The sequence below is a fragment of the Furipterus horrens genome, unplaced genomic scaffold (genome assembly GCF_987537825.1).
Source record: "Furipterus horrens unplaced genomic scaffold, mFurHor1.1.pri manual_scaffold_9, whole genome shotgun sequence".
NCBI classification, from domain to species: Eukaryota; Metazoa; Chordata; class Mammalia; order Chiroptera; family Furipteridae; genus Furipterus; species Furipterus horrens.
In genome coordinates, this window is record NW_028327179.1 from 51,737,488 (window position 1) to 51,760,380 (window position 22,893).

General features: G+C 42.7%; 1 protein-coding gene across 3 annotated transcripts in view; it reads right to left on the reverse strand.

The window, feature by feature from the left end:
- The window catches only part of SRPK2 (SRSF protein kinase 2), a 279,766-nt gene that overhangs the window by 7,139 nt on the left and 249,734 nt on the right, over positions 1-22,893 (reverse strand). For 2 of the 3 annotated variants that reach the window (XM_090287321.1, XM_090287320.1), the window contains exons 8-16: positions 17,565-17,730; positions 15,748-15,773; positions 14,018-14,264; positions 12,927-13,409; positions 7,670-7,770; positions 7,451-7,558; positions 2,895-2,964; positions 2,154-2,246; positions 1,683-1,775 (exon numbers count right to left, since the gene is read on the reverse strand). In XM_090287321.1, coding sequence (XP_090143447.1) covers positions 1,683-1,775; positions 2,154-2,246; positions 2,895-2,964; positions 7,451-7,558; positions 7,670-7,770; positions 12,927-13,409; positions 14,018-14,264; positions 15,748-15,773; positions 17,565-17,730 — 1,387 coding nt within the window. The remainder of the gene's footprint in view (positions 1-1,682; positions 1,776-2,153; positions 2,247-2,894; positions 2,965-7,450; positions 7,559-7,669; positions 7,771-12,926; positions 13,410-14,017; positions 14,265-15,747; positions 15,774-17,564; positions 17,731-22,893) is intronic. The other variant, XM_090287322.1, reaches the window with a different exon arrangement.

The following is a 22,893-nucleotide window of genomic DNA, read 5'->3' on the forward strand; positions in this document are numbered from 1 at the left end:
TGAGCTGAAACCAACCACCTAGCTGATATCAGTTCTCTATACATCATTCATCAACCTGTCCTCTGAAGACAGCCCTGGCCAAATGGGGTAAGGAGAGGGTCGCAGGCCCATAGCTGCTTCTGGGCTGGTATTCAGCAAGTACTGTCCTTGGAGGCCTGCAGCAAAGCCTGACAAACATGAGCACCTCAGGGCAGCTGCCACCCAGAGCACAGGTGACCTCTGGCTGTTCAGAGAAGCATAACTTGGGCCTGTGTGTGTGAGAGTCTGGTTGTGGAGAGGGGAATTTTCTACCTTGCTCCTATAACCCAGACTTGAAGAGCGGATTCTCAGAACCAAAGTTAACCCTTTGAGTGCCCATGTAATTCAAAATCTGGATCAACGTGAGAAAAAATTATGTCAATATATAACCTGAGGTACAAAAAAAGAGAATAAAAAATAAAATACGAATTATTCCATTGTTATTTACATTTATAGCTATCAAAAGAAAGAGTCGCTGAGAGCAAAACTCGCACTTTTGGGAAAATTTGTCAGCGTCGCTCATAGTGATGTTGGCACTCGAAGGGTTAATACAGGTAGTCTGAAGAACAGTTCTCCCTGACAATTTTTTTTTCTGTGACAAGCCTTAAAAAGGTAGTAAGAAAATAACTGCATCTAGTTACATATGTCACAGGTTGCCCACTGGGTGCTCCAGAAAAGCTGAGAGTTGTGGTCAATGTGCTCAGATAAGTGGAGCAGGAGACCACCATCTTCCATACTTAGCTCTCAGGTCTCTTGTATTTAACAGGGAAATACTACTCTATAAGAATTCCTTATCTCATAGGAAAGAAAATAAGAAGTCAGACTGGTGTTCCAAATCCAGCTAAAGAAGAGGGAAAAAGAGTGTTTGGGACTTGCAAGAATTTCTATAAACTCTGTGTCTTGCTCACACCAATTTTAAAAGCCTTTTAAGGATGTGTCAACCAAAAAAACAAATGTTTAGCTGAAAAAGCATCAATTAAGAGGACAACTATGCTCACAGAAAAGAATATGGCACTGGGGAGGGGTTCTGTAAAAATAAATACCCTGGGGTTTTTGGGTGGTTTTTAAAATTGATCACTAACAAGGGTACTGCACAGGGCAAAGAAATAGTTGTTCACGGTCATGCCAAAGGAAGAGCAACAAGAACTATAATATTTAAAAAATCAATTATACTACCGTGTAAGGTACTGCAATGGGAAAACAGGATTTGATCTACAAGAAGGGAATACGCACAGGATTCCACAGGCCTACACCCACTACAGATCACCGGGGACGTCAATGGACATTCAGTAAGTCCAGTCTCTAGGCTGCCTCTGCTCCAATGCAGAAACACTCGGGCTCCAAGAGCAACATGGAAAATGTAAAGATAAGTTAAACTGGTTTCTAAAAATCACTCCTTTTTATAAATATTTTAATACACAGACTGGTACTTAAAAGTAGGAGAGAAGAGGTGTGGAATAAAGGATTTTAGGAAGGCTGTCTTACAAAATTCTTATTCCACAGATATCAGTTGGTTCACGCATGTGTATTTTTTGGGAGCTTTCTTTAGCAGAATTCCCCAGTTGCAAATGTCCAGATTTTTCTCCAATGCCCAAATGCAAAAGCATAATTTCTCCTTCTGGGAGAGGATTATGCTGAAATTAGTGTTGCATAAATACCGTTACCTTTTCTGGTGAAAAACTCCTTGGAATATTTCCCCAACATAGCGTATTTTCGAGGAACTTTCCCCAGCAGTTCAATGATCAATGCTATGTGATCTGCATTGGGAAACATTGCCAGCAAAACAGAAACACACGACAGTTTAATCAGTACACTGCATGCAGACACTGCCACCGCCTGCGCAGACAGAAACAGAGCGCGACTGAACACTCAAGAGCACCAGCTCTGCCCCTGTGGCCGGATGTAGGCACCCAGCAGAAGAGGGCACCTGGGAGGAGCTGACGCATAGCCCAGGGTGGCCGCAGCCCTGGGCCAAATACAGTCTTCCCTCTCAACTTCTAAATCAGCACAGGGATTCTGCTGAGTTGCTTTTTCAATTTAGGAGAAATGCCTTTGTCACCATTAATGTTGCAATCAGCAGCTGCTATTCTGTTTCTGTCTGCATCGTGGCGCTTTTCAAAAAGAAGAGGTACTACCTCTGCGATTGAAGAATTCCCGAGAGTATTTTCCAGATAGAGCAAAGTGCCTTGGGATACTGCCTAGCAGCTCTATGATGTGGGCTATGTGGTCTATGGAGGAGAGAAAAAAGGAAATGGGAATGGGAGGGGCAAAGGGAGGGAGGGGATAAAAGAAGAGGGAAAAAATTGAAATTAGTGAAAACTCAGAAATAGATCCAAATCAACAATGTTTGCAGCACATCCATGCAGAGGCTTCTGGGACTGGCAGGCCTCAGGCACCACCTGGAGCCTTGATGGTGACCGATGCCAGCTCACCCCAGGACACCCCAGCATTGCAAGCAAATACGCATGGAGATGGCCAGGTTTACAGATGGAATTCAAGTAAGAATTCCCTGGTTTTCAACTCAGCTCCCAAAGAGGAGAGAAAAACAAGCAGCAGCTCTGTGGACAAAAGGACCACAGAGAGACAGAGAAGCTTCCGGGTTCATACAGCTGTCCTCACTGCCGCTGGGCTTGGGCCCGTGGGCAGCAGGAGGAAGCTCTCTGGGGTGCTTCCTCTGCCTGGAGGCTCTGCCCATTTGCTGCCACTGGGGGAGGGCGGAGGCGCTTCAAGCTCAAATGAAAAAAGTAAAAAGCATCTGAATTTGGTATTTGAAAACCAGTAGGTAGCTCTATTTCAGTACAAACATACAATACTCTCCAGAATTTCAGGACCCTCAGGGGACCCAGACTAAGGTATTCAGCAGGCATAATACTCACCCTCATCTCTGGAATAGTCCTCTCCAGAATGCGGTTCAAACAAATAATCTCCCGTTGCCAGCTCAAATGCCTAGGACACAAGAGATGACATGCTAAGCACTTCACAGAGACTGGCCCCCGAGTCACCAAGTTTTTCTCCTTGTATAAGAGACCTACATTTTAAAAGGATCTGAATCAAACCAAAGAACCTCCTAAATGGGCTCAACACCAAGTTTGTTCTTCCTTCCAAAAAGTTCAAAGCTTCAGAAATAGTCTTACATCTCCTCTGCTTAAGATGAAAGGGGCTATGCACTCTTCACTTTGCAAGAAGCAAACCGCTCAGGTCTGTGTACCTGCAAGCAGCTGTGGAGGCCTGGCTGGAGCACGGCCCTTCCCCCTAACAGTAGAACTAGGATTCTGTCCAGGTCCAGGTCCAACTCCAAAGCCTGCCCTAACCCAGCAGGCTAGCCTGGCCCCTGGACGGCAGATGCTACTGTTCTCTTAAAGCAAAGACTTTCATGTCTTAGTGACCAAGGAGGCTATTTTCAGCATCTCCTCATCATTTCATTCATTTCTGACTCAACCGAAGGAACACCTAGAGCCTAAGAAGCCCCTCTTGCTCTGTCCCCTGGGGCCCAGAGGAACCAGATCACTGTGCAACCCTCCCAAGGAGGGCAAGGAGAGCTGGCTCCCTGGGTGACCACTGTCTGTCCCCAGCATACCAGTGTTGGGGAGGATCTGTCCCATTTCCACCAGGAACTCTACTTCCCTGTTCACACACACCCGCCTTGGGACTGTGAGTTTAATTGGGTAACAATATATAAAGACAGCAACTGCTATTGCTCTGACCAAATATTATGTTTTAAAAACAAAACAGAATAAGCTAAATCCCATCTTTGGTTTTTACCATACTAATTTCTATTCTGCGTTAGATCTTGCTGTTCTGAAAGGCGCTCAGGGACCCATCCCTCCATGATGCCTATGGACCTAGGACTATGACGCCACCCGCCCACCTCAAGGCGCAGCCTTCCGACTCCTTCCCGGAGAGCTGGCACCGTACTGACCCCCTCTCCTTCTGTCTTTGACCACACTGGGAGGTAGGCACCCTTGGGAAGGCTTGTCTGCCTACATTGGGCCATCTTTCCCAATACTCAAACCCCAGGTTGGTGCACTCAGCCCAGGACCACTAGTATATGAACTCGGGATCCCTGCCTGAACCAGACCTGAGTCTGAGCAGGACCTGGACATGTCAAGTCTTGGCACAGGGTAAGGTGTTGCCCCAGTGCTGCAATGCCTGAGGTCCTCACTTGGGGCCAATAAAGACACAGGACCAATCACAAGTTGGGGTAAAAAACCTCACATTTGGCTATATGTCCAAGGGGAAACAACTGGATTACATATCGAATGGCCAGAAAGTCTTCCTCACTTAGGAGAGAATCAACTCACTACCTTACAAGACAAGAGGAACAGGTGAAACCCTAATGGGGAGACCCAAGGAGCTACATGACAGAGCTCCAAGGAGAATGCTGGCTGCTCTGTAACTCTTCCCTGGTACTTGCTCATTCTTCTAATTAATTTTCAAAAACATTTCAATCTAGCTGTATGTATTTCATGCAGCCTAACAGTAAGATATGTCAGCTGAGTGTTCTTTGAAAGATAATAATTTTGATTAGCACCAACATATTTCAAAGAAATCCTTAAGTCAAAGAAGCCTGTCAATGAAATGGGTTAAAAGAGAAAGGCAGAAAAAGGACAGAAGCTCCCATCCTGTTAATCTGGTTCTGGTTCTCTGGGGAGTGACGAGATTTTCTTAACAGGACACATGCAATAGGGCACACGCACACTGCGACTTCTTTTCATGCTGGCAGCTTGGAGACTATGAGAGAGGACCACCTCCAACTCAGTAAGTTACTCGCACTGCGACCTTGACAATTAGCATTTATTTTTAACCACTGGGAAAGAACTTGGGATTCTTCCCTCTGTATCTGGTCTGAGGCCCTCAGAGGGCCTTCCCTTGGACCAACCTCTGCTCTCAGATTCTGGGGAGTTCTCTTTCCCAAAAAGCCCCCCATGCTGAAGTGCCCCATTCTAAATAAAGAAGGTCATCTCTCAGTAATGTGACCAGTGCTCAAGAAGTTTGGCGAAATCTGTCAGGCGGGCTTTCTTGTTCTTATGGCACTGACTTGACTCACCATGGAGCCCATAAAAAGACGCCAATTCAGGACCTCTGGCACAAGACGCAGAGAAGCCAGCCCCACAGCCCACACAGAATCATTAGATCACATACACTTGTACCTGGAGGAGCCCCGAAGCCTGAGAAAAGGAAAAAAGTTTCAACAGCTGCCCTATCCCAGCTACTGTGCAACCTACTATTGTCCTTTTCCAGGATGAGAGCTCTACTCTGACAACAGTGCAGACACTGTCCCGTGAGCACGGTACCAGCCATGCAGTCTCCGTAAGACCTGATGCACTCACAACACTCTAGTTTGGAATTACAAAGTTATATGATATACTGTTATTTTTTCAATTTCAATAAAAAGGTAGGGGTGGGGAAACACTGCCTCCTCTTCACCAGGTTCTCTAGTTAGAACAGAGGGGCCACTCAGCCATGACCTTTAGGGATAAGGCGTAGAGGTGGGAAATGAAGGCTGCCCCCTCCAGAAAAATTCACCCTTTTGACAAAAATTTTAAAATCTGACAATTTTTTAAAAACCCTCATAAGCAGCCCTGGAAGCACTGAGGGAGCTTATGTTTAATTTTCTTGAGAAGGCAGGGGTCGGGTGGAGAGCTGGGGAAAGGAGAGAAGTGAGTGCTTTTCCTTAGGCGTTACTGGTGCCCTCTTCCCAGCAGCAGCAGAGGTCAGCAGGACAAGGAGACTGTGGACGGACAAATTCTTATCTAATGGACTGCAAGACAGTTAATCTGGTATAAAACTGTACTGACATCTCCACCATTACCCTACTACATCTGTGTCCTATTTTTCTGGTTATATCACCAAAATTTAACACCCCAAATTAGAAGCACAGGATATCAAAGTTGAAAAACTTCTCAGAGTCTAATTCAGGGTGGCCCCAATACAGCCCCTTCTGTGTTGCTGGGGACAAGTAAGGCTTGGACTCACCACATCCTGAAGTGGAACACTTCTCCCCCGCAGCTCTAACTGTTCCAGCTCCCTGCCCTGCTGACTTGCCCTCAGCCTCCCACGGCCTCCTGCCCCTCTGCCCTCTGAAGTCACACAGAGGGACTAACTCCTCATCACAGTCCTCTCCGCATTCAAAGAAACCACCACATTTCCACCAATTCTTTTAAACATTCTTTCCCAAACCCAATCACAGCAAGGACTTAGTTTTTGACATTTAATGAAAAACTTAATTTTTAAAAGTATCTGTCAGAGCAATGCAGGAATAGAAAGACACAATATTTCAGTTCTATTTGGCCGTATCTGTTGCCTCAGATTATGCTAACTTGAAAGACAGAAAATACCTACTCCCCCCACCCCGTACCATTTTAGCCCTATTAACAATGCTTTTACTTTAGCATCAGAGGATAAACAATCCAACACGATAATTTGTTACACTGACCTTTGAATAATAGTAAATTTAGTTATTTAGCATTTTTTAAATGAGACAAGTGCCAAGCTTTACACAAATGCCTTTGCATTTAAATATCAAAGGAGAACTTGGTGAAAAATATGAAATAAGAAAAGCATGAAACATCACCTTTACACACACACACACCCTTTCCAACACAGGACTACAAGGTACAACCCATGAAGAGGCCAGGAAAGAGAAGCTGAAATGGGCTTGTGGATGAAGGACCACTCGTGCTCATCACTTCACACGTGGGGAGTGAGACAAAGATGCACTGGTGGGGCCTGGGGAGAGTCTAGACACAACTGAACGTGTCAATGTGTGACGCACAAAGTCGGCAGTGAAATGGGTGACAGACACGTGGTGGGAAGAGGAGGCATCCTGAAGCTCCGAGGAAAATGTCACTGTGTACTCCATAGAAGCAGACTCAGTCAGAGAAGCATATGCAGCTACTGGTGTCTCCAAAGTGACTGCCAAAATATTCTCCAGATTTTACTTTATGAAAGAAGAGAGGTGAAACATTGGCAAATAGGTGGTCCTTAAGGTCTGTCAGAGGCCACTGCCAAGGACTACACCTTTCAGCCTCAGACAGTCACAGCTGTCTCACCTTCCTCCACAGCACGAGTGAAGGACGAAGCTCCGTACAGCCTGCACACTTTCAGTAACCAAAAGGAATTACTGGAACTCGTTTTACCACCACAGCAGGTCTGATTCTCAGGAAAATGGGTGGGCCCCACAAGGATTTGAGAAGAGATCGTCTCTGACAAGACAGGACCAAAGCAAAGCAAACCTCAGGACACACCAGAGAGGAATTCTTCCAATTGTTGAGCTGCCTATGGCAGCAACCTTCCCCTTCCCCTTCCCCACCCCATGGCAGACACCCTGCACCATGGAAATGTCAGACCATGTGCACCAGGGATGTCACCTGTCAGGAGCACTCAAGCGATGAGCCTTTACAGGGAAGAAAGTGGCCGCGGCCGCTCTTACCATACATGCTGTGCTCCAGATGTCAGCAGGTGTACTGTAACCTGCTCCTATTAAAACCTCTATGGATCTATACTGCCGTGTCTGGATATCTTCAGTGAAGTGTTTATGCTAAAATGGAACAGACCGCATTACCAGGCAGAAACACACTAAAAAAGGAAACAAAATATCTTCTAATACATGATCCCAACCAAAATGTTTTAGAAAGAAAATTCTACTTACCACCCAACAAGCATTTCCCAGGTCAGCAATTTTAACTCTAATTTTATCAGCATTCCTTGGATCCAGGGGATTCACCAGCAGGTCAGCTGCCCGGGTTTTTGCTGGCATGAGCAAACAGCGAGACAGTTAGTATGTGGAACAAGTGGTTTGCGTGTGTGCACACAATGTCTGCTGGGCACAGAGCCTCCTTTTCTAGAAAAGTGATGGGTTGGTCCTTTAGGCCTGAAATCCTGTCAGTTGAACTCAACAGTTTAAAGTCTGTGGTCTCCATTTCTGGGAAACATTTCACAAAAGGGAACAAACTAGGCCACCCAGAGACCTCATAGACACTGCCTAGCCTTTTCTCCTTTGTCTCTGATTCCTTCGCCCCTCAGGTACCTGCTCTGCTCCCTTTTGTATGTTCCTAGCTGTTCATTACACACAAACCCATTCCCTAATGGCTCACACCTAGTTTGTTTGTGCATTATCACACAGAATGTAAGGGCAGAGAGCACACTGCCCTGGTGGCCAGTCCTTTCCGAGAGACACACGGTTCATCTCACACCCCCACTCCTGTCCCTCCCTCTGCTTGGGCTGGCCTCAAGGGTTAGATGGTGGCTAATTTACAAATACACATTGAACTAATCAATCTTGGCTTAGCTTTGAATGAGGAATATTCCAGAAGAGAGGTTTCCCAAGAAAGCCTGTTCTTAGGGGCAAACCTCTGAGGTACTTCATGATAATCCTGTAAAATAATCGGGCCACTCCTAACCCCAGGGTGACCCTGAGAAGGTCTCAACAGCAGGCCAAGCGCCAGACTTCTCAGGGTTCCTGGGACAAGAACAGCTTCCCAGACAAGTTCAGATCAAACCTGCATCAAGCACAGTTAACCAGGAACCAAGAGACAAAGAAAAATAACTTGGTGAGGCCCCGACAGAAATCCTAAAGTTTAGTTAGCGCCTTCATTAAACCTCAAACTGACCTAAAAGCTCAGATTTCTGGAAAGGATGAGATATAACCATAGCTTTCATTTTAGAATTCTGAAGTGGTATTTACAGATTAAATAAAAAAAGTCCGCTCAATGCAGACATTAAACACCCTTCTGCTCACCCAAGGTTGGGCACTGCTGAAAGGAACCAAACTTCCCTTTGGCTACTACGTCTGTGCTGGGAAGCCATGGCACTGAAGGAGGCTGGCTCCTCGGTGCCCCAGTAAGCAGCACTGGCCAGGCCGTGCTCACTGTTAGCAGGGCGGTGGGCAGGCCAGGTGCCCAGGACCCAGAGCATTGACACAGGTCAACCGGAGGGGCCAGAGGGTGTAGAGAGAACTCGGGTTAACTTCCAAACCCTAAAGACCCATTCCTCAGGCTGTCCATCAAGCCGGGCCCGCCAGGCTCACGTGTTACCTTCTCACTACCTGCTCTATGCCCACTCTCCCTTTATGGAAAGACTGACCCATCATGGGGCCCCACCAAGGGCCAGATATGAGCTGAGAAGAAGAAACACAAGACACTCAGAAATGAGAAGGAAAGCAGTCCAGAGAGCCACACAAGGAGGCAAAATGTATACACGAAATGGAGAATGGGTTGAGAAGAGGGTTCCAGGAGAAACATAAAAATGCTGACCCAATGGGTAGATGGGCAGCAGGAAAAATGGTAAGATAAAGCCTGGTGTTGTTTTATCAAGGAGAATCAGTAGGCAGGAAAATGAAATTTGAGGTTTGTAAAACTGGATTAAAATCTAAGTTTCAACACCAACAGCTTTTAAGGCTCTGGAAAATGACTTAAAACTGTTCGTGGCTCAGTGAAAAGGAGGAAGAGGAAGGGACCACCCCTCACCCAGCTAACACACACACAAACACCTAACACAGGAGAGCCAAGGCCGCGACGGGCTGGCCAGATCCCAGGGCTCTGCTGTGTCTGTGACCAGCCAGACCATCTGCCTCCAAGGCTGAAGCTTCTGACTGGGCAGTGAAGGGCCAGCCCTCACTTTCTGATACGCCGTCATCCTCCTGCTGCAGGTTTGTGACCCATCTCTCAGATGGTACTATGGAATTTACCTTAAAAATGTAATTGTATAAGAACACAGAGAAGGTAAAGAGAATTTGTCTGAGTTTCTGACTTTCTTTTCTCAGTGTGATAACTACCTCTGCTAGGATACCTGACTACAACTGTCCAAAAAGCTGATTTAAACACAGGGACAGTCATACTTGCTGTGCAATCCTACCAATGTTACCTCTACCAAGGAGGGAGTGCAGAGTGGGAAGAGAGGTAGGGAGATTTCACTTCAGAAAGAGCTCAGGCCCTTAACTCGTTTCTGATAAGCTGGTCTCTGGGTGACACTGCACTCATTCCACATGAAGCCTCACTCAGAGGGAGGCAGCAGCCGCTGCCACTTGTCTGCAGGGCACAACCCTAGGCCCACGTGGGTACTTGACAGTTTAAAACATCCTTCCGCAGGAGGCATGGATGCCCTCTCAATATGCAGGTTCAGCACCAGGCCCAAGCAGCAAAACTAGGAGATCTGCTCAAACCTGACCCATTCGTTCACCAGATATTTACTGAGTCCCTTCTATGTTCTAGGCTCTGTCTCAGCACTGGGAACAGCATAAACAAGACATAGGGGGTTCACCCACCATACCCCAAATTAGGACACTCATGAACTGGCTGGGAATATGAGCAATTAAGCAATTAAAATGATTCACACACCATGTCAGGCTGCTCTATATGCTATGAAGAAAAACAAAGCAAAGAAAGGAGGTGGATATGATGAGGATGTTCAGGTGAGGTCTTTTCTGAGAAGGTGATGCTTGAGGAGAGGCCTGAAGAGAGGGCAACATGAAGGAGAGAGGCTCCATGCACAGGAGAGAGCAAGTTCACTGGTACTTCTGAGGAACTTGAGAAAAAAACCAGTGTAGGAGGTGCAGAGGGAGCACAGGAAAGAGACAAAGGGGATGTTGGGGGAGATGATATCAGAGAGGCAGCTGCTGGGAAACAGACTGGATAGAGCTTGCAAGCTTTAGAGAGCTTGCCCCTGGGTGCTATTCTGAGTGGGAACACCCTGGAGATGGGGGCAGGGCAAGAATGATGGGATGTGATTTAAAAAGCTCTCTCTCTGTACTGCTCTGCAGAGAACAACCTACGGAGCAAGAGTCAAAGTGAGATGAGCAGGGACTCTGTGTTATAGCAGCCTAGGCAAGGGCTGACATTGACTATTAGGACTATGGGGTCACTATTAGGTGAGAGTGAAAAGATTCAAAATATATCAATATATTTGCAGGTAAAGCCAACAAGACCACTCCGCTCCAGGGTCTTTGTCCTTCAGATGTGATGAACCGAGATCTAGTCTATGGCTCTAGCAGCTAATAATCTAAGAGGAATCCTGCTTCCTCTTCTCAGCCTTCAATGGATACCAAAAAACTCTAGGGAAAAGTGCACATTTTTCTAGCCTGGTGTGTAAGTTCTTCTTCAATATTCTCCTTCTGGCTTGGTCTTTTCTTCAACTATTCCCTAATGTATAGGCTCTGCTGTAACCACAAGGATCCACACAAATTCTAAATAAAGCATGTTTCTCTTGCCTCATATTCATATAGTACCAAGTGGTCATGAATATGGCCACACCCCTTCCATGCTGGAGGCTGTCAATGGATATGAAACTACCAGGCTGAAAACCAGAACCGAGTGCCTCCAAACAGATGAGTGGATCAGGAGACCCTGTCCCTGCTATGTTCCTAGAATTTAACAATAGTGACAACATCTGCTTGGTAAAACATCTACTGGGATCAATGAAAATAAAAAGACCTCCTGTTTCTCCCCGATTCATGCAACAGAGTGCTGGGGATGGAATGTGTGTTGGAAAGAGTAAAACTTTGACTATAAATAGAAAAAGGTAGAAGAAAGGGAAGAGTAGATTTGTTTGTTCATTACTTAACAAATGTTTATCTTAGCATTAAGCTAGATGCTAAGGCTATAAAGAGAAAAATATACAGCACTTTCAAAGAGTTTACATCCCAGTAAAGAGAAAGATAATGGAAACGAATAATGACCATACCATTAAGAAAAGTATGACCAGCAGGAAAGGAGGGGAAAGGAAAGAGGCCTGCTGGGAAGAACAGGGAGGACTTGTGTTTGAGCTGATACCTGACAAAAGAATGAAAAGTTGCCAAAAGGATGGACAAGAGATCAATTGGAGGAAACATTCCAAGCCAAAGGGAAAGCATAAGCAAACGTACAGAAGCATGAGCGAACATGCCCTGTGCACATAGATGCTTTTTATTGTCTGGAAAGTAAACCGGGAAGAGGCTATGCTATACTTGGTGACTGAAAGTGTCAGAAGCAGTGTGGTGGTAGTGTGAGAGCAAAGAAGACACACAGAGGTAAATTCTTCCTTAGCTGAACCTACATTCCAGGTGAAAGCATCTTATAAGTTGCTTCAAAAAGTTCTGCTCAGAATAGAAGTGAACAGTAGCAGAATATGTTCACTCAAGTAAAAAAACAAAAACAAAAACAAAAAACCACATACACATCTTTAGGAAGATTTGCTATAGTCAATGAGTAGCAAAGGCAGCTCTGCAGGTCTCCCACCTGCTGAAATAAAAGGGGCTGCAAACTTGGTTGGGTGATTGGCAGGGCAGGCTCATCAAAGGACTCTCCATGTGTTATAAACACTCCTGTCAGCAGAGGAGGTCTCTGAGCTTTCCACTGTGGGCCAGAGTAGAAGCAGCCACTGGTAGAGATGTGCCACATTGTATTCACTCTCAAGTAAGCATTTAATACAAGTCATCATCATATTTAAGTCTATGCCTCTTCCTTTAAAATTTCAATAGCTGAGTCCTATAATCAGGAACAAGTATCAAAATAAAGATACCTCTTCATCAACATAGACAAAGAGCAGGCACATATTTCCTTGAATAAAAATGAAACAAGCCAAAAACTAAATATTACACTACCAGATGGAAGTACAAATTATAAATTAAACTATACATTCTAGAAAGCTACAGTCTAAGTTCTTAGACTTAGATTTGCAAATGTATGGTGTCACTAACTAAATATAGAAAGAATGAGAAAAGCTCAGAATGGGATCTGGTATGCAGAGAGCAAAAGAAAGTGGCGCAGAATATATTTTACATTACTTATTCACGAGTACAGAAGTAATAAAATGAAATGGATAATGTGTACATATATGGCTTTACTACCTCTAGCCAATTCCCTTCACAACCCTTGTCAAGTGTGTGACATCAGGCCACTGAAAGCAGATACCTGATGGGAAGAGACACTCACATTTTGGCAAATCCCCAGTGCTGGAGGCTGAAACCGTCCTGCTCCTGTCATGGGACGGACTGCTCTCCTCATGCTCCGTGAGTGGGGATCCCTCGGAAGGTGCAGAGCCACAAGCCACAGGTTCTAAGGGCCCAGAGAACAATGATGTAGAAAACTCTGGGAACTGTGACTCAGGTATTTTATGTCGTCCATTTGGCAATTCACCATTGAATTGTTCATAGGAGCTGCTATATGTGTAATCACTTTCTGCATTTGGCTCATCAAGGTTATATTCTTCAGGATTTGGGCAATCTTCTTCATCATCGTCTTCATCATCCAGCTGCTGTTCCAGTAGGAACGGGCCATTCTCAATATGGCCATTGGTTTTGGGTGATTCTATCCATGTAGGATCTATGTTCTCAAGTTCCTGTTCAACATCATCTTCATCTTTCTCAATGTTTTCTTTCTCGGCATCTTCTTTCTCATCCTGATCCTCAGCTTCACCTTAAAAGGTTGATGAGTTATGAATTAGAACTTGCTACTCTCAACACAATAGCACTAGGCAATTATCTCCTTCAATAAGAGATATTTCTGAATGCACTTAACATATGTACTACATAGCAAACACTGTATGACTCTCAGGATAACATCCTCAGTTTTTCAAAATCGTACTTTTCGCTTATTAAACAACTGGCCTATTCTTATTAGAAAAAAATAAGTTTTTGGGGGTTAAATGACTGTAATAGTTGCATTTCCATTTCCATCTCCTCTACAATCTTCAGAAAAGGTTTTGTGGGTACATTACTAATAGGCAAATATTAATTACAAAATAAAAGATAATCATTAGCATGATACAGACATGGAGTTTCTCACATTTTCCATTTTTTAAAAAACTTTTTGAAATATTAACATATTTCTGGCACATATTTTACAAATGAACTACCAGACTTTTCCCCATATTCCCAAATATGGCGTTAAAGAGAATCATCCTCATATCTGAAGCAGCAGCACCAAGTCAACCTATGTGATAACCCGGGGGGAGGGAGGAGGAAGCTCCCTATTAATGAAGCCCCTGGTCCCTCACCACACCCCCTTCTCGGGATTTCACTCACCGCTGTCCTGTGCAGTCTCTCCCTCAGCAGCCTCCTCTAATCCTGTGGTTTTTAGTTTCACCTCGGGGCAGTATTCATCATCTTGCTCATTGGAAGGTACAGCTGATGTGACATTTTCTTCTATTATTTTCCTTTCAGCTTCCCGCTCCAATTCTTCTATTTCCTGCAGGCGCTTTTCCAGTAACTCAGCCTGCCTTTTCTGTTTCTTTTTCAGTTTTTTCTTTTTGTTTTTAGAAATTTTTCCTATCTACAACATGTTAAGAAAACACCACAGGTCAGTTTGCTTCTTTTTAAAGCACTATGCAATATAGTATAAGTGCTGACAGCATGGCAAATGCCAACACAGTCTGTTTTTTCAGGTTGTACTCAATTAAAATCACATGCCCAGACATGAGATCCACCTGGTAGTGAGGGTTACAGTCAAACCAGAAAAAAGAAACCAGCGTGATATCAAATAATGGGACTGCTACCAGGTCCTACCCTCCCAGGGGCATAACTTCAATCCAATTAAGTCTTTTTCATTTAAACTCTTAGAAGAACTGAATATGCTGATACTCTTTCCTTTAAACAAGAAGCACCTCTTGGAGTTTTATATACTGCTGCCTGTATACAAAGTAATAATGTCCCCATCTCCTTACTGTCTTACCCAGCTGTCTGCCAAAATGGAAACGCTTGCCAAAGCGTGTATTTCATTCATGGTTGGTCAACAGCACTGTTTGTTTTTGGGTCTCACACACTGAGCTGTTATCAACAGCCAAGACCGTATGGATATAAGAAATGAGCAAATGAAGTAAAGGAACAAAAAGAAAAAGGCACCATTGCAGTCTGCCTTCAGTGACAGCCATCTGACTTGGAAAGTACTAGCAGTAAGAGCCTCCAGTTTTCACAGAATCAATAATCAAAATAAGCTGCTCCAGCCCCACTCCAGAGGAACTGCGGGAAATGGCTCTGGCTCGGCTTTGCGCACCCCCAAGGCAAGCAGGGGGCATCATTATCACAGCTCTCTCTTGTACTGGCACTTCCATTTCAAACAAAGGGCAGCTGGCAGCACTCTTAATTTCTGGAGATTTCTTTTCAAATAATTTTGGTTCATAAAGCTCTTTTAAAATTTGTAGGTGACCCATCAACTCAAGATATATACATTCTATCCTCTTCTGGAACCAAGTCAGGTTTAGGTCTGTTGGGGTAGGGTTTAAGCCCAGGCAGCCCGCTTCATTTGATTGGACTTACTGTTTCCACGGGACCAAAACCAAATAATACTTTTTCACATCTAACTATTGGCTGGGAAAAAAATTAGAACAGCTTCAGAAATGCAGTAGACTTGGAAGCCAATGAGAAACAAGGTAAAGTGTTTTCGGAATAATCACACTTCAAACTCTACATCTATTACCTCACACTTCACCAGGCTTAGCCAAAAGCACTCCAGAAAGTATGTAAGGAAAATGAAGATCAAACTTGGAACAACTCTCTTTCTACCACAAAAAATCCACTCAACTTATCAAAACAGTGTGCCATACATTCAAGGATACAAAGCATTTATAAACATACCTGTCTTTCACATTAATATACATTAGGACACCTGTAATAGTGAAAGGGACCCCCCCCCCAAAAAAGGTACAAACAATTCCCCCACACAACCCTTCATTAAAAAAATTGTTGCAGAAAAAAAACTAATGTTACAATTTGAAAAGTTCAATAATAAACAGTTGCTTTTAAGTATAAGTACTTACAGGTTTCTGTTGTGGAGCGGTACTCACTAAAACAAAGTAAAACAAAATGACTGCTTAGAGGAAAATTGATACATATCTTTATCAATCTGACTTGTAAATGAAATAATTACTCCCTTTCAATGGCTATCCAACTTCAACAACTGTTAAATAATGGAGCTTCTAAATCAAAGAGATTTAAAGTATGTTTATCCAACTCAAATAAATGATTGGTTCTTTAAAAGCATAGCAGTAATTGTTCAATATAGAGCAATTATCTTATTTATCTAAAATTAAATAACCATTCATTTCAAAACCAGTTATCCCAAAGCACTGGCTGATCACTTAAAAAAAAATGGAGAATATGTGTGAACTCTGAACCAAAGTTGCTTTATAAATAATGAATGAACAATTTAGATTAGACATACATCTATGTTTGGAAACTATTTAGCAAGTCTATACAAGTAAATTAAATACTGCAGCAAAATATTCTAAAAATCAAAGGGCCAGACCTGCCAGTCTCAAAACTTGGCAGACTATAAAGTTCTATGATCTTAAAAAAACACCCATATGGTAGGAAATAAGATTTAGAGGTGCTGCACCTCCTAAGAGCCCAGTTGGTCACAGGGCTGTGGCCCTTTGGCCTACACCTCTCCCTGACAACACACTAGCACACACACACCATGAAGAGAGGGTACGAGCCAGACTGCATTTCACTGCCACCATTACAGTCAGTGGAAACCAGAAATAAAACTTTATATGTCAATACTCAAGTCACTTGGTCTTTTCCCACCCTGGGATTTTCTGTAACTGAGTCCAAATCCACCAGTTAGACTGACTGACATAGCTATGCTAACCAGAGACTAGGAAGCATGCTAACAGACCTGAAGCTAGAAAAAATTCTGACAACTACAAGTTGGCTACATGAAACTTGCTACTATATACTCTTCTGCAGAGAAGTGGGCAACAGATGAAATTGTTCAAATGTAGATGAAGCAGCAGGTAAGAATTTAAATGACCTTTTAAGGGAGAACAAAGTTAGTAATTAAAATATTAAATATATGAGGGGGGGGGACCCAAAAAAAACTAGAATTTATTGATTAAAAATTGTGTATTTATTCGCACATGTTTAAACTTCAGTCACCTTCCAATTACTCTCCATCTAATGCAATATACCTAGCAATACATTTTTTTCCACTGCTTAAAAACAGTTTTTGAACTCTTCGATTTTGATGCCTTCTTAGTGCTTCTGGCATTTTTTTGTTTCACCTCTTCCACAATAGCAAAATGTTTCCCTTTGAGGACTTTTTCCATCCAGGGAAACAAAAATAGTTGCTTGGGGTGAGACTGGGTGAAAAGGGAGGGTGGGGCATGGGGGTCAAGCAATGTTCAGTCAAAAACTGTGGAACACTCAGTGCAGTGTGGGCAGGTGTGCTTGTAAGTCACCCATCATGAAATGGGCAAACACGCTGAAAGAGTCTTCAAAAAAAAAAAAAGAAAAAAAGAAAGAAAGAAAGAAAGAAATGAAAAGAAAAATACTCACTGAAGATGAACGCAGCTTCTCATGACACCAGTTGGTGAGGGTTCCTAGGACACTCACCTAGTGGGGGAGCCTGTACTACAGAGGACCCATCCTCCAGAAGATATTTGCGGGTTTTTTGGGTCCCCTCTTGTAATTTAATTGAGACATCTTCCTTCCCAAGAAAAAGGGCTAGCTATTTCTATCAATCAGACTCTTACAAAAGTTCCTGATATGTACACATTTGCCTCAATTGCCTTCCATGTACTCTGCGGGCTCTCAATGTGCTCAAACTGAAACAAAGCTGGCCCAGCTCCCTTACCTGCAGACCCCGAAGGAGGAGGAGCTCCGGCTTTCTGCCACTCAGTGGCCTCTGCTGCCATTCTTCTCACATATGCATCATCCACACACATCAAGATGTTTTCTGGCTTTATGTCAGTATGAATGATCTTGCACTTACTGTGTAGATAATCTAACCCCTGAAGTACCTGATCACAGTAAAATCAACAGAGGACATGAGTTATTTATTATTCAACGTTTATTGGTAAAATAGGTAATACTGTCGCAAGGCACAAAATTCAACAGACAAGAAAGGATGTTTAGTAAAAATACCCCCCATCTCCAGCTCTTTCCCACAAGCAAACAACGTGTATCATTCTGGAGATAATTTATGTTCACAGAAACATACATTTATATATACATCTCTATATATGCTTTTTAAATGTTGAGATGTAAATTACATACCAGGCAATTCACCTTTTAAGTGTATTACTCAGTGGCATTTAGATGTCCAATCATCACTTTCACCACCCAAAAAAGGAACAGTGTCCTCACCAGCAGCCCTCTTCCTCCCCCGCAAGCTCCTCCAGCCCTCAGCAACCACGAATCTACTTCTACCTTATTCTGGACATTCTACATAAATGAAATTATACAAAGTTGTCTTTTGTAACTGGTATAATATTTTCAAGGTTCATCCATATGTAGGATGTATCAATTCTTCATCATTTCTTTTAATTGCCAAATAATGTTCCATTGGATATACCAAAATTGTGTCTAGCCATTCACTTGATGGGCATTTGGGGTTTTTCCACTTTTGGACTATTATAAATAATGTTGCCAGGAATATTCATATACAAAATTCTGTGTGGCTATGCTTTTATTTTTTGGGGTAGATACCTAGAAGTGCAATTGTTGGGCCATAGGGTAACGCTATGTTTAGCCCTCCAATGAACTGCCAAACTGTTCTGTGCAGCAGCTATACCACTTTACATTCCCAAGCCACATATGTGGGTTCCGATGTCCTCATCATAGCCAGCACTTTTTCTCTTTTTTATTTCAGTGACTATAGTGAGTATGAAGGGTGTATCTCATTAGTCTGCATTTCCATGATAGCTAATTATGTGCATGCATTTTTAATACTGCAGGGAAGGAGGTCAAAGATTTCCTGGACTTACTTCCGCTCAAGAGGAGTTTTTTCAACTCTTTCTATAAACAATTATTTTTAAAATGCAGATCACAATAAATAAATACATAAATAAGTAAAAAGAGATCATGTTCCTATGCATTAGGAATTACACATGCTCAATAAATATTAACATTTAATAAATCCCATTCCAACATTTTAAGTCATTTAAGGGTCTTTTCCATAATAGACAAGAAAGTGCGGAGAAGACAAGCAGAAGATCAGACAACACAGCATTAGTAAGTGAGGGTACAGAGGTTTCAAAAGGAAAATGGAAAAAAGAAAGAACTGTCTCTCAAACAGGATGAAAACCCCTCATCTAATCTTTTCTTTTTCCTCCTTGTCCAGCCACACACTATACTATGTGTTTGACACATAGCAATAAACAAAGTTCCCTGTCTACATGGGGCTTATATAGTTGATGTGTTATCATAGAGCTTACTGTTTCATGCCAGGGGGACAGAAGGGACTGGAAGCTGAATCATGGGCACAGCAAACATAATTTATATGTGGATGAATTGCTAATAAGTAGTACCAGTAAATGTCAACACTTTTCTTAAAATATCTTTTCAACACTTTCCCATCCTCAAGTAGCCTTTATCTTTCCATCTTAGGTCTTTCACAGTTCTGAGGTTGTTTTCCCATGTGGGAGGCTGCACAGGTAAGAGTCATGTGATTCACTATCCAGATGTGTTCATATGTGTTCTCTATGACAAGGAGGCACTTCGGAGAAGCAGTGTTCTCAGCAAGAATGCAAGATTCCAGATTTTTAAAATATTGCTATTGTACTCAACTGGGTAAACTTTCCTTAAGAAGCATAGTTTATAACATCTGACTGTAAAAACAAGCAAAAGACTTCACCACTGGAACAAATTAAGTAAGTTAAGATAATGCAAATCATTAAAGGAAAGAAAACCATTAAGAGACTCAGCATTAAAACACAACCTTGGGAACCATACTATTCACAAACTGCTGCTCAATCATTCATTCACTGGGCAAGGCTTTAACCTATCTGATCTTCCAGTTTCATGTCTATAAAACAGAGGGGATACATCTAATTAGAAATAATCTGTGGAAAACACAAAAGGAAGGTGTATCTTACAGAAAGCTCAAAATAAGTGGTACAACTGAACTAAGCCAGAAGACTGCTTTAATATTGACTAAGTAACTATAATTTTACTAAGTCACTTATTAAGCTTCTCTAGTCTCATTTCTCCCATCTCTAATATGAATGGACTCTGCTTGATAACTTGCATGGTAATAAAATTCTATAATCTGATTTCATGATTTCTTTTAATTCCAGACTACCATTTTTTTAAATCTTTAGCTGTAAGCTAATAAGAATGGTTTTATTTTTTAAAATATCGTTTCTGTTATCAGCCAGTGAAGTTTTAAGCAATAAAGCACCCCAGAATCCAGATCCCAACAATGAGCAATCTTACAACCATTTATGCAAAATTACTGTGGTGATGCAAAAAAAGAAAAAGAAAAAGAAATCAATGAAAAAGGATAGATCTTCCCTTGCAAATTTTGAAAAAAGGTAAAAAGAACCTTTACTAATATCCCCTCTGTTACCTTCATTTGTCAAATCATAAGTGTTCCTCTCTTGCCAGAACACATCCATACTTGGCCTCAGCAGCAGGAGGCAGCAGAGGCTGCACAGATCCCTTTGGCTGCTATGAAAGCTGAGATCAATCCAAACACAAATGGGCCAGTTACAGAGCCACATCCACCCAGAGAGCTAACATACTCTCCTGGAGCGCAGGCCAGTGTTCTCCATGGGAGTCAGACATGCAGGGCAGAACTGCACAAGTGAAGGCAGAGCCCAGGGCTGGGAGCAAGAGAAACCCAGTTCTCTGTCAGGAACTAACTAGCCATGGCTCAGAGCAAGTTCCTTCTCTCAAGTTCAGCAGTAAAATAAGCAGTTTGGTCAAGAGTGCCTTTAAGGCTTTTTCTATATACCTATGAACTGAATCAGAGATGATCTATTGTAAACCTTTCCACCATGGCTTGCTGGAAATAAGTCCTGTAAGCTTGCAGATATAAAAGGAGGAGTAAATTGAAAGTAATCAGAATACTTTTCTCGTGGGCGTCTCCCTGGCCCTGCACATGTACCACCCACAGTGGTGCTTCCCCAAAATCGTCAACTGCAAAAAGGAACAGAACGAGAACAATTTTCCAAATTATTTTATGACTCCAGTCACAACACGGGGACTTTCTTCCTCTGCTACCTGAATAAAGGACACAGGGTATGGAAACTTGGCCTGCCTCTCATTCTCTGGGGAACGTCTTGCTAACACAGCTCCAAGGGAAACGCCGCCCCCCCTCCCCAGGAGCCAGTGAGCTGGCCCTGAGCCAGAGTGTTTCACAGAGATACTGATGCCTTGTGGGTATGGAGATGAGACCAAAGAGACTTTGCAGCCCAGAAACTTTCTTACCAGAAAAGCTGAATTTCCCACTGGATTTCTCTTTCTCTTCCTCACTAAGACAGCTGTACTTCTGAATAGTCAGGACAGAAGGTAAATCCACACTGTGCTCAGTGTTCAGGTGCATAGAGTAATGAGTTTGGAAAGAGCCTTAACTTGCTTGAAAGGGAGTGACTTCATGTTTGAGAGTTGAGAATCCAACAATTTGAGAAGAATTCAAGTTAGTACAGTATACATACCACCACCCCAAACAACTCCAAGAATATAAATGTTTATCAATTTACAATTAATCTTCTCAGCTAAAATTCAACAATACTGGCTTTATCATAATGAATTAATATCTAGGACCAGTGAAATAATGAAAATGGTAAATAAATACTAAGTGTAGATAAAATCGTTCAGTGACCACATGAGGGTCAGCCTGCTGGCAGGGCCATACCCCTGGCTCATCAGCAAGAGCCACCGCCCCACAGGATGCAGGTTTGGAAAAGCACTGCATTTTAAAAGTCCTGTTAGCTTGCATACTGCAACACCTATTTCAAATTATAAATTACCTCTTAAATAAAACCTAATGGCTATACTTTTAAACAATCTAATTGCCAGCCCTACTATTAAGGTAAAAAGAAACAAAAACACAACCACTTACCACAGAGACATGAATGCACATTTCTCACAAATGCATGCTATAATTTAAAATGCTCCCAAATCTTTCTATATAGACACTTCACACTACCCAGTGGTAGAGAGCATGCAGAGTTGCACCACCTGGATTCAAACCTTGGTCCCCACACACATGAGAACCGAGGGGCCTAGGAGGTTTTCATCTTGCCTGTGCAGGTCTTCTGTATGGTACAGACAACAACACCCCTGGCCTCATACGGTTGTGATGAGGACTAGACAGCATAATGCAAATAAAAAGCATTTACAACAGTGAATGCCTAAAAGAGTATAACAAATGTTAGCGACAATCGTGATAACAGAAAAAAATAATTAAAAAATCCAGGTGATTTTGCAACAATACTGGGGAAATGAGCAGTTAGAAAAGTCACGAAGAAGAAAGTGCACCTCTACAACAGTATACAAGACATGATCGGAGGAGTGACTCTCAGTCAGCTAGCTAGAGGGAAGGACCCACCAAAGAGCAACACAACAACAACCAAAACCCAAGTAAAACCAGGCAGCACAAATAAACGGCATGAAGGGCATTGCAACAGCATCAAGCTCAAGAGATCAAGGAGACCACACCACTGAATCAGACAGGCCTCCTACCACAGAAGGTAACAACACGAAGATAGGAAGTCAAAGCAGATTAATCTAAGAAGGAGAAAAACAAACAAGAAGTCACAAAAATGCAGAGACAAAAAAACAAACCCCCATCAAAAGGAAAGGAGGAATCCCAGAAAGAGTGCTTAATGGAGATAAGCAAGCCATCAGACATGTAATTCAAAAATAATGATTATAGGTAAGTTCAATGAGCTCAGTGAGATCAAAGAAAACTATGAAGAACTCCGGGGAAGCTACAAGGAACTTACGGAGAACTATACCTGCATTAAAAAGACATAGAAACTATCAATAAGAGCCAGAAGGAAATGAAGAATACAATTTCTGAAGTGAAGAACACAGGAGAAGGAATAAAAAACAGGCTAGAGAAAGCAGAACACTGGATCAGTGGGCTGGAGAACAACATAGAAAAAAATTTCCAGACAGTGCAACAAAACAAAAAAAAAAAAAGACTGAAAAAAGAATGAAGAGGTTTTAAGAGA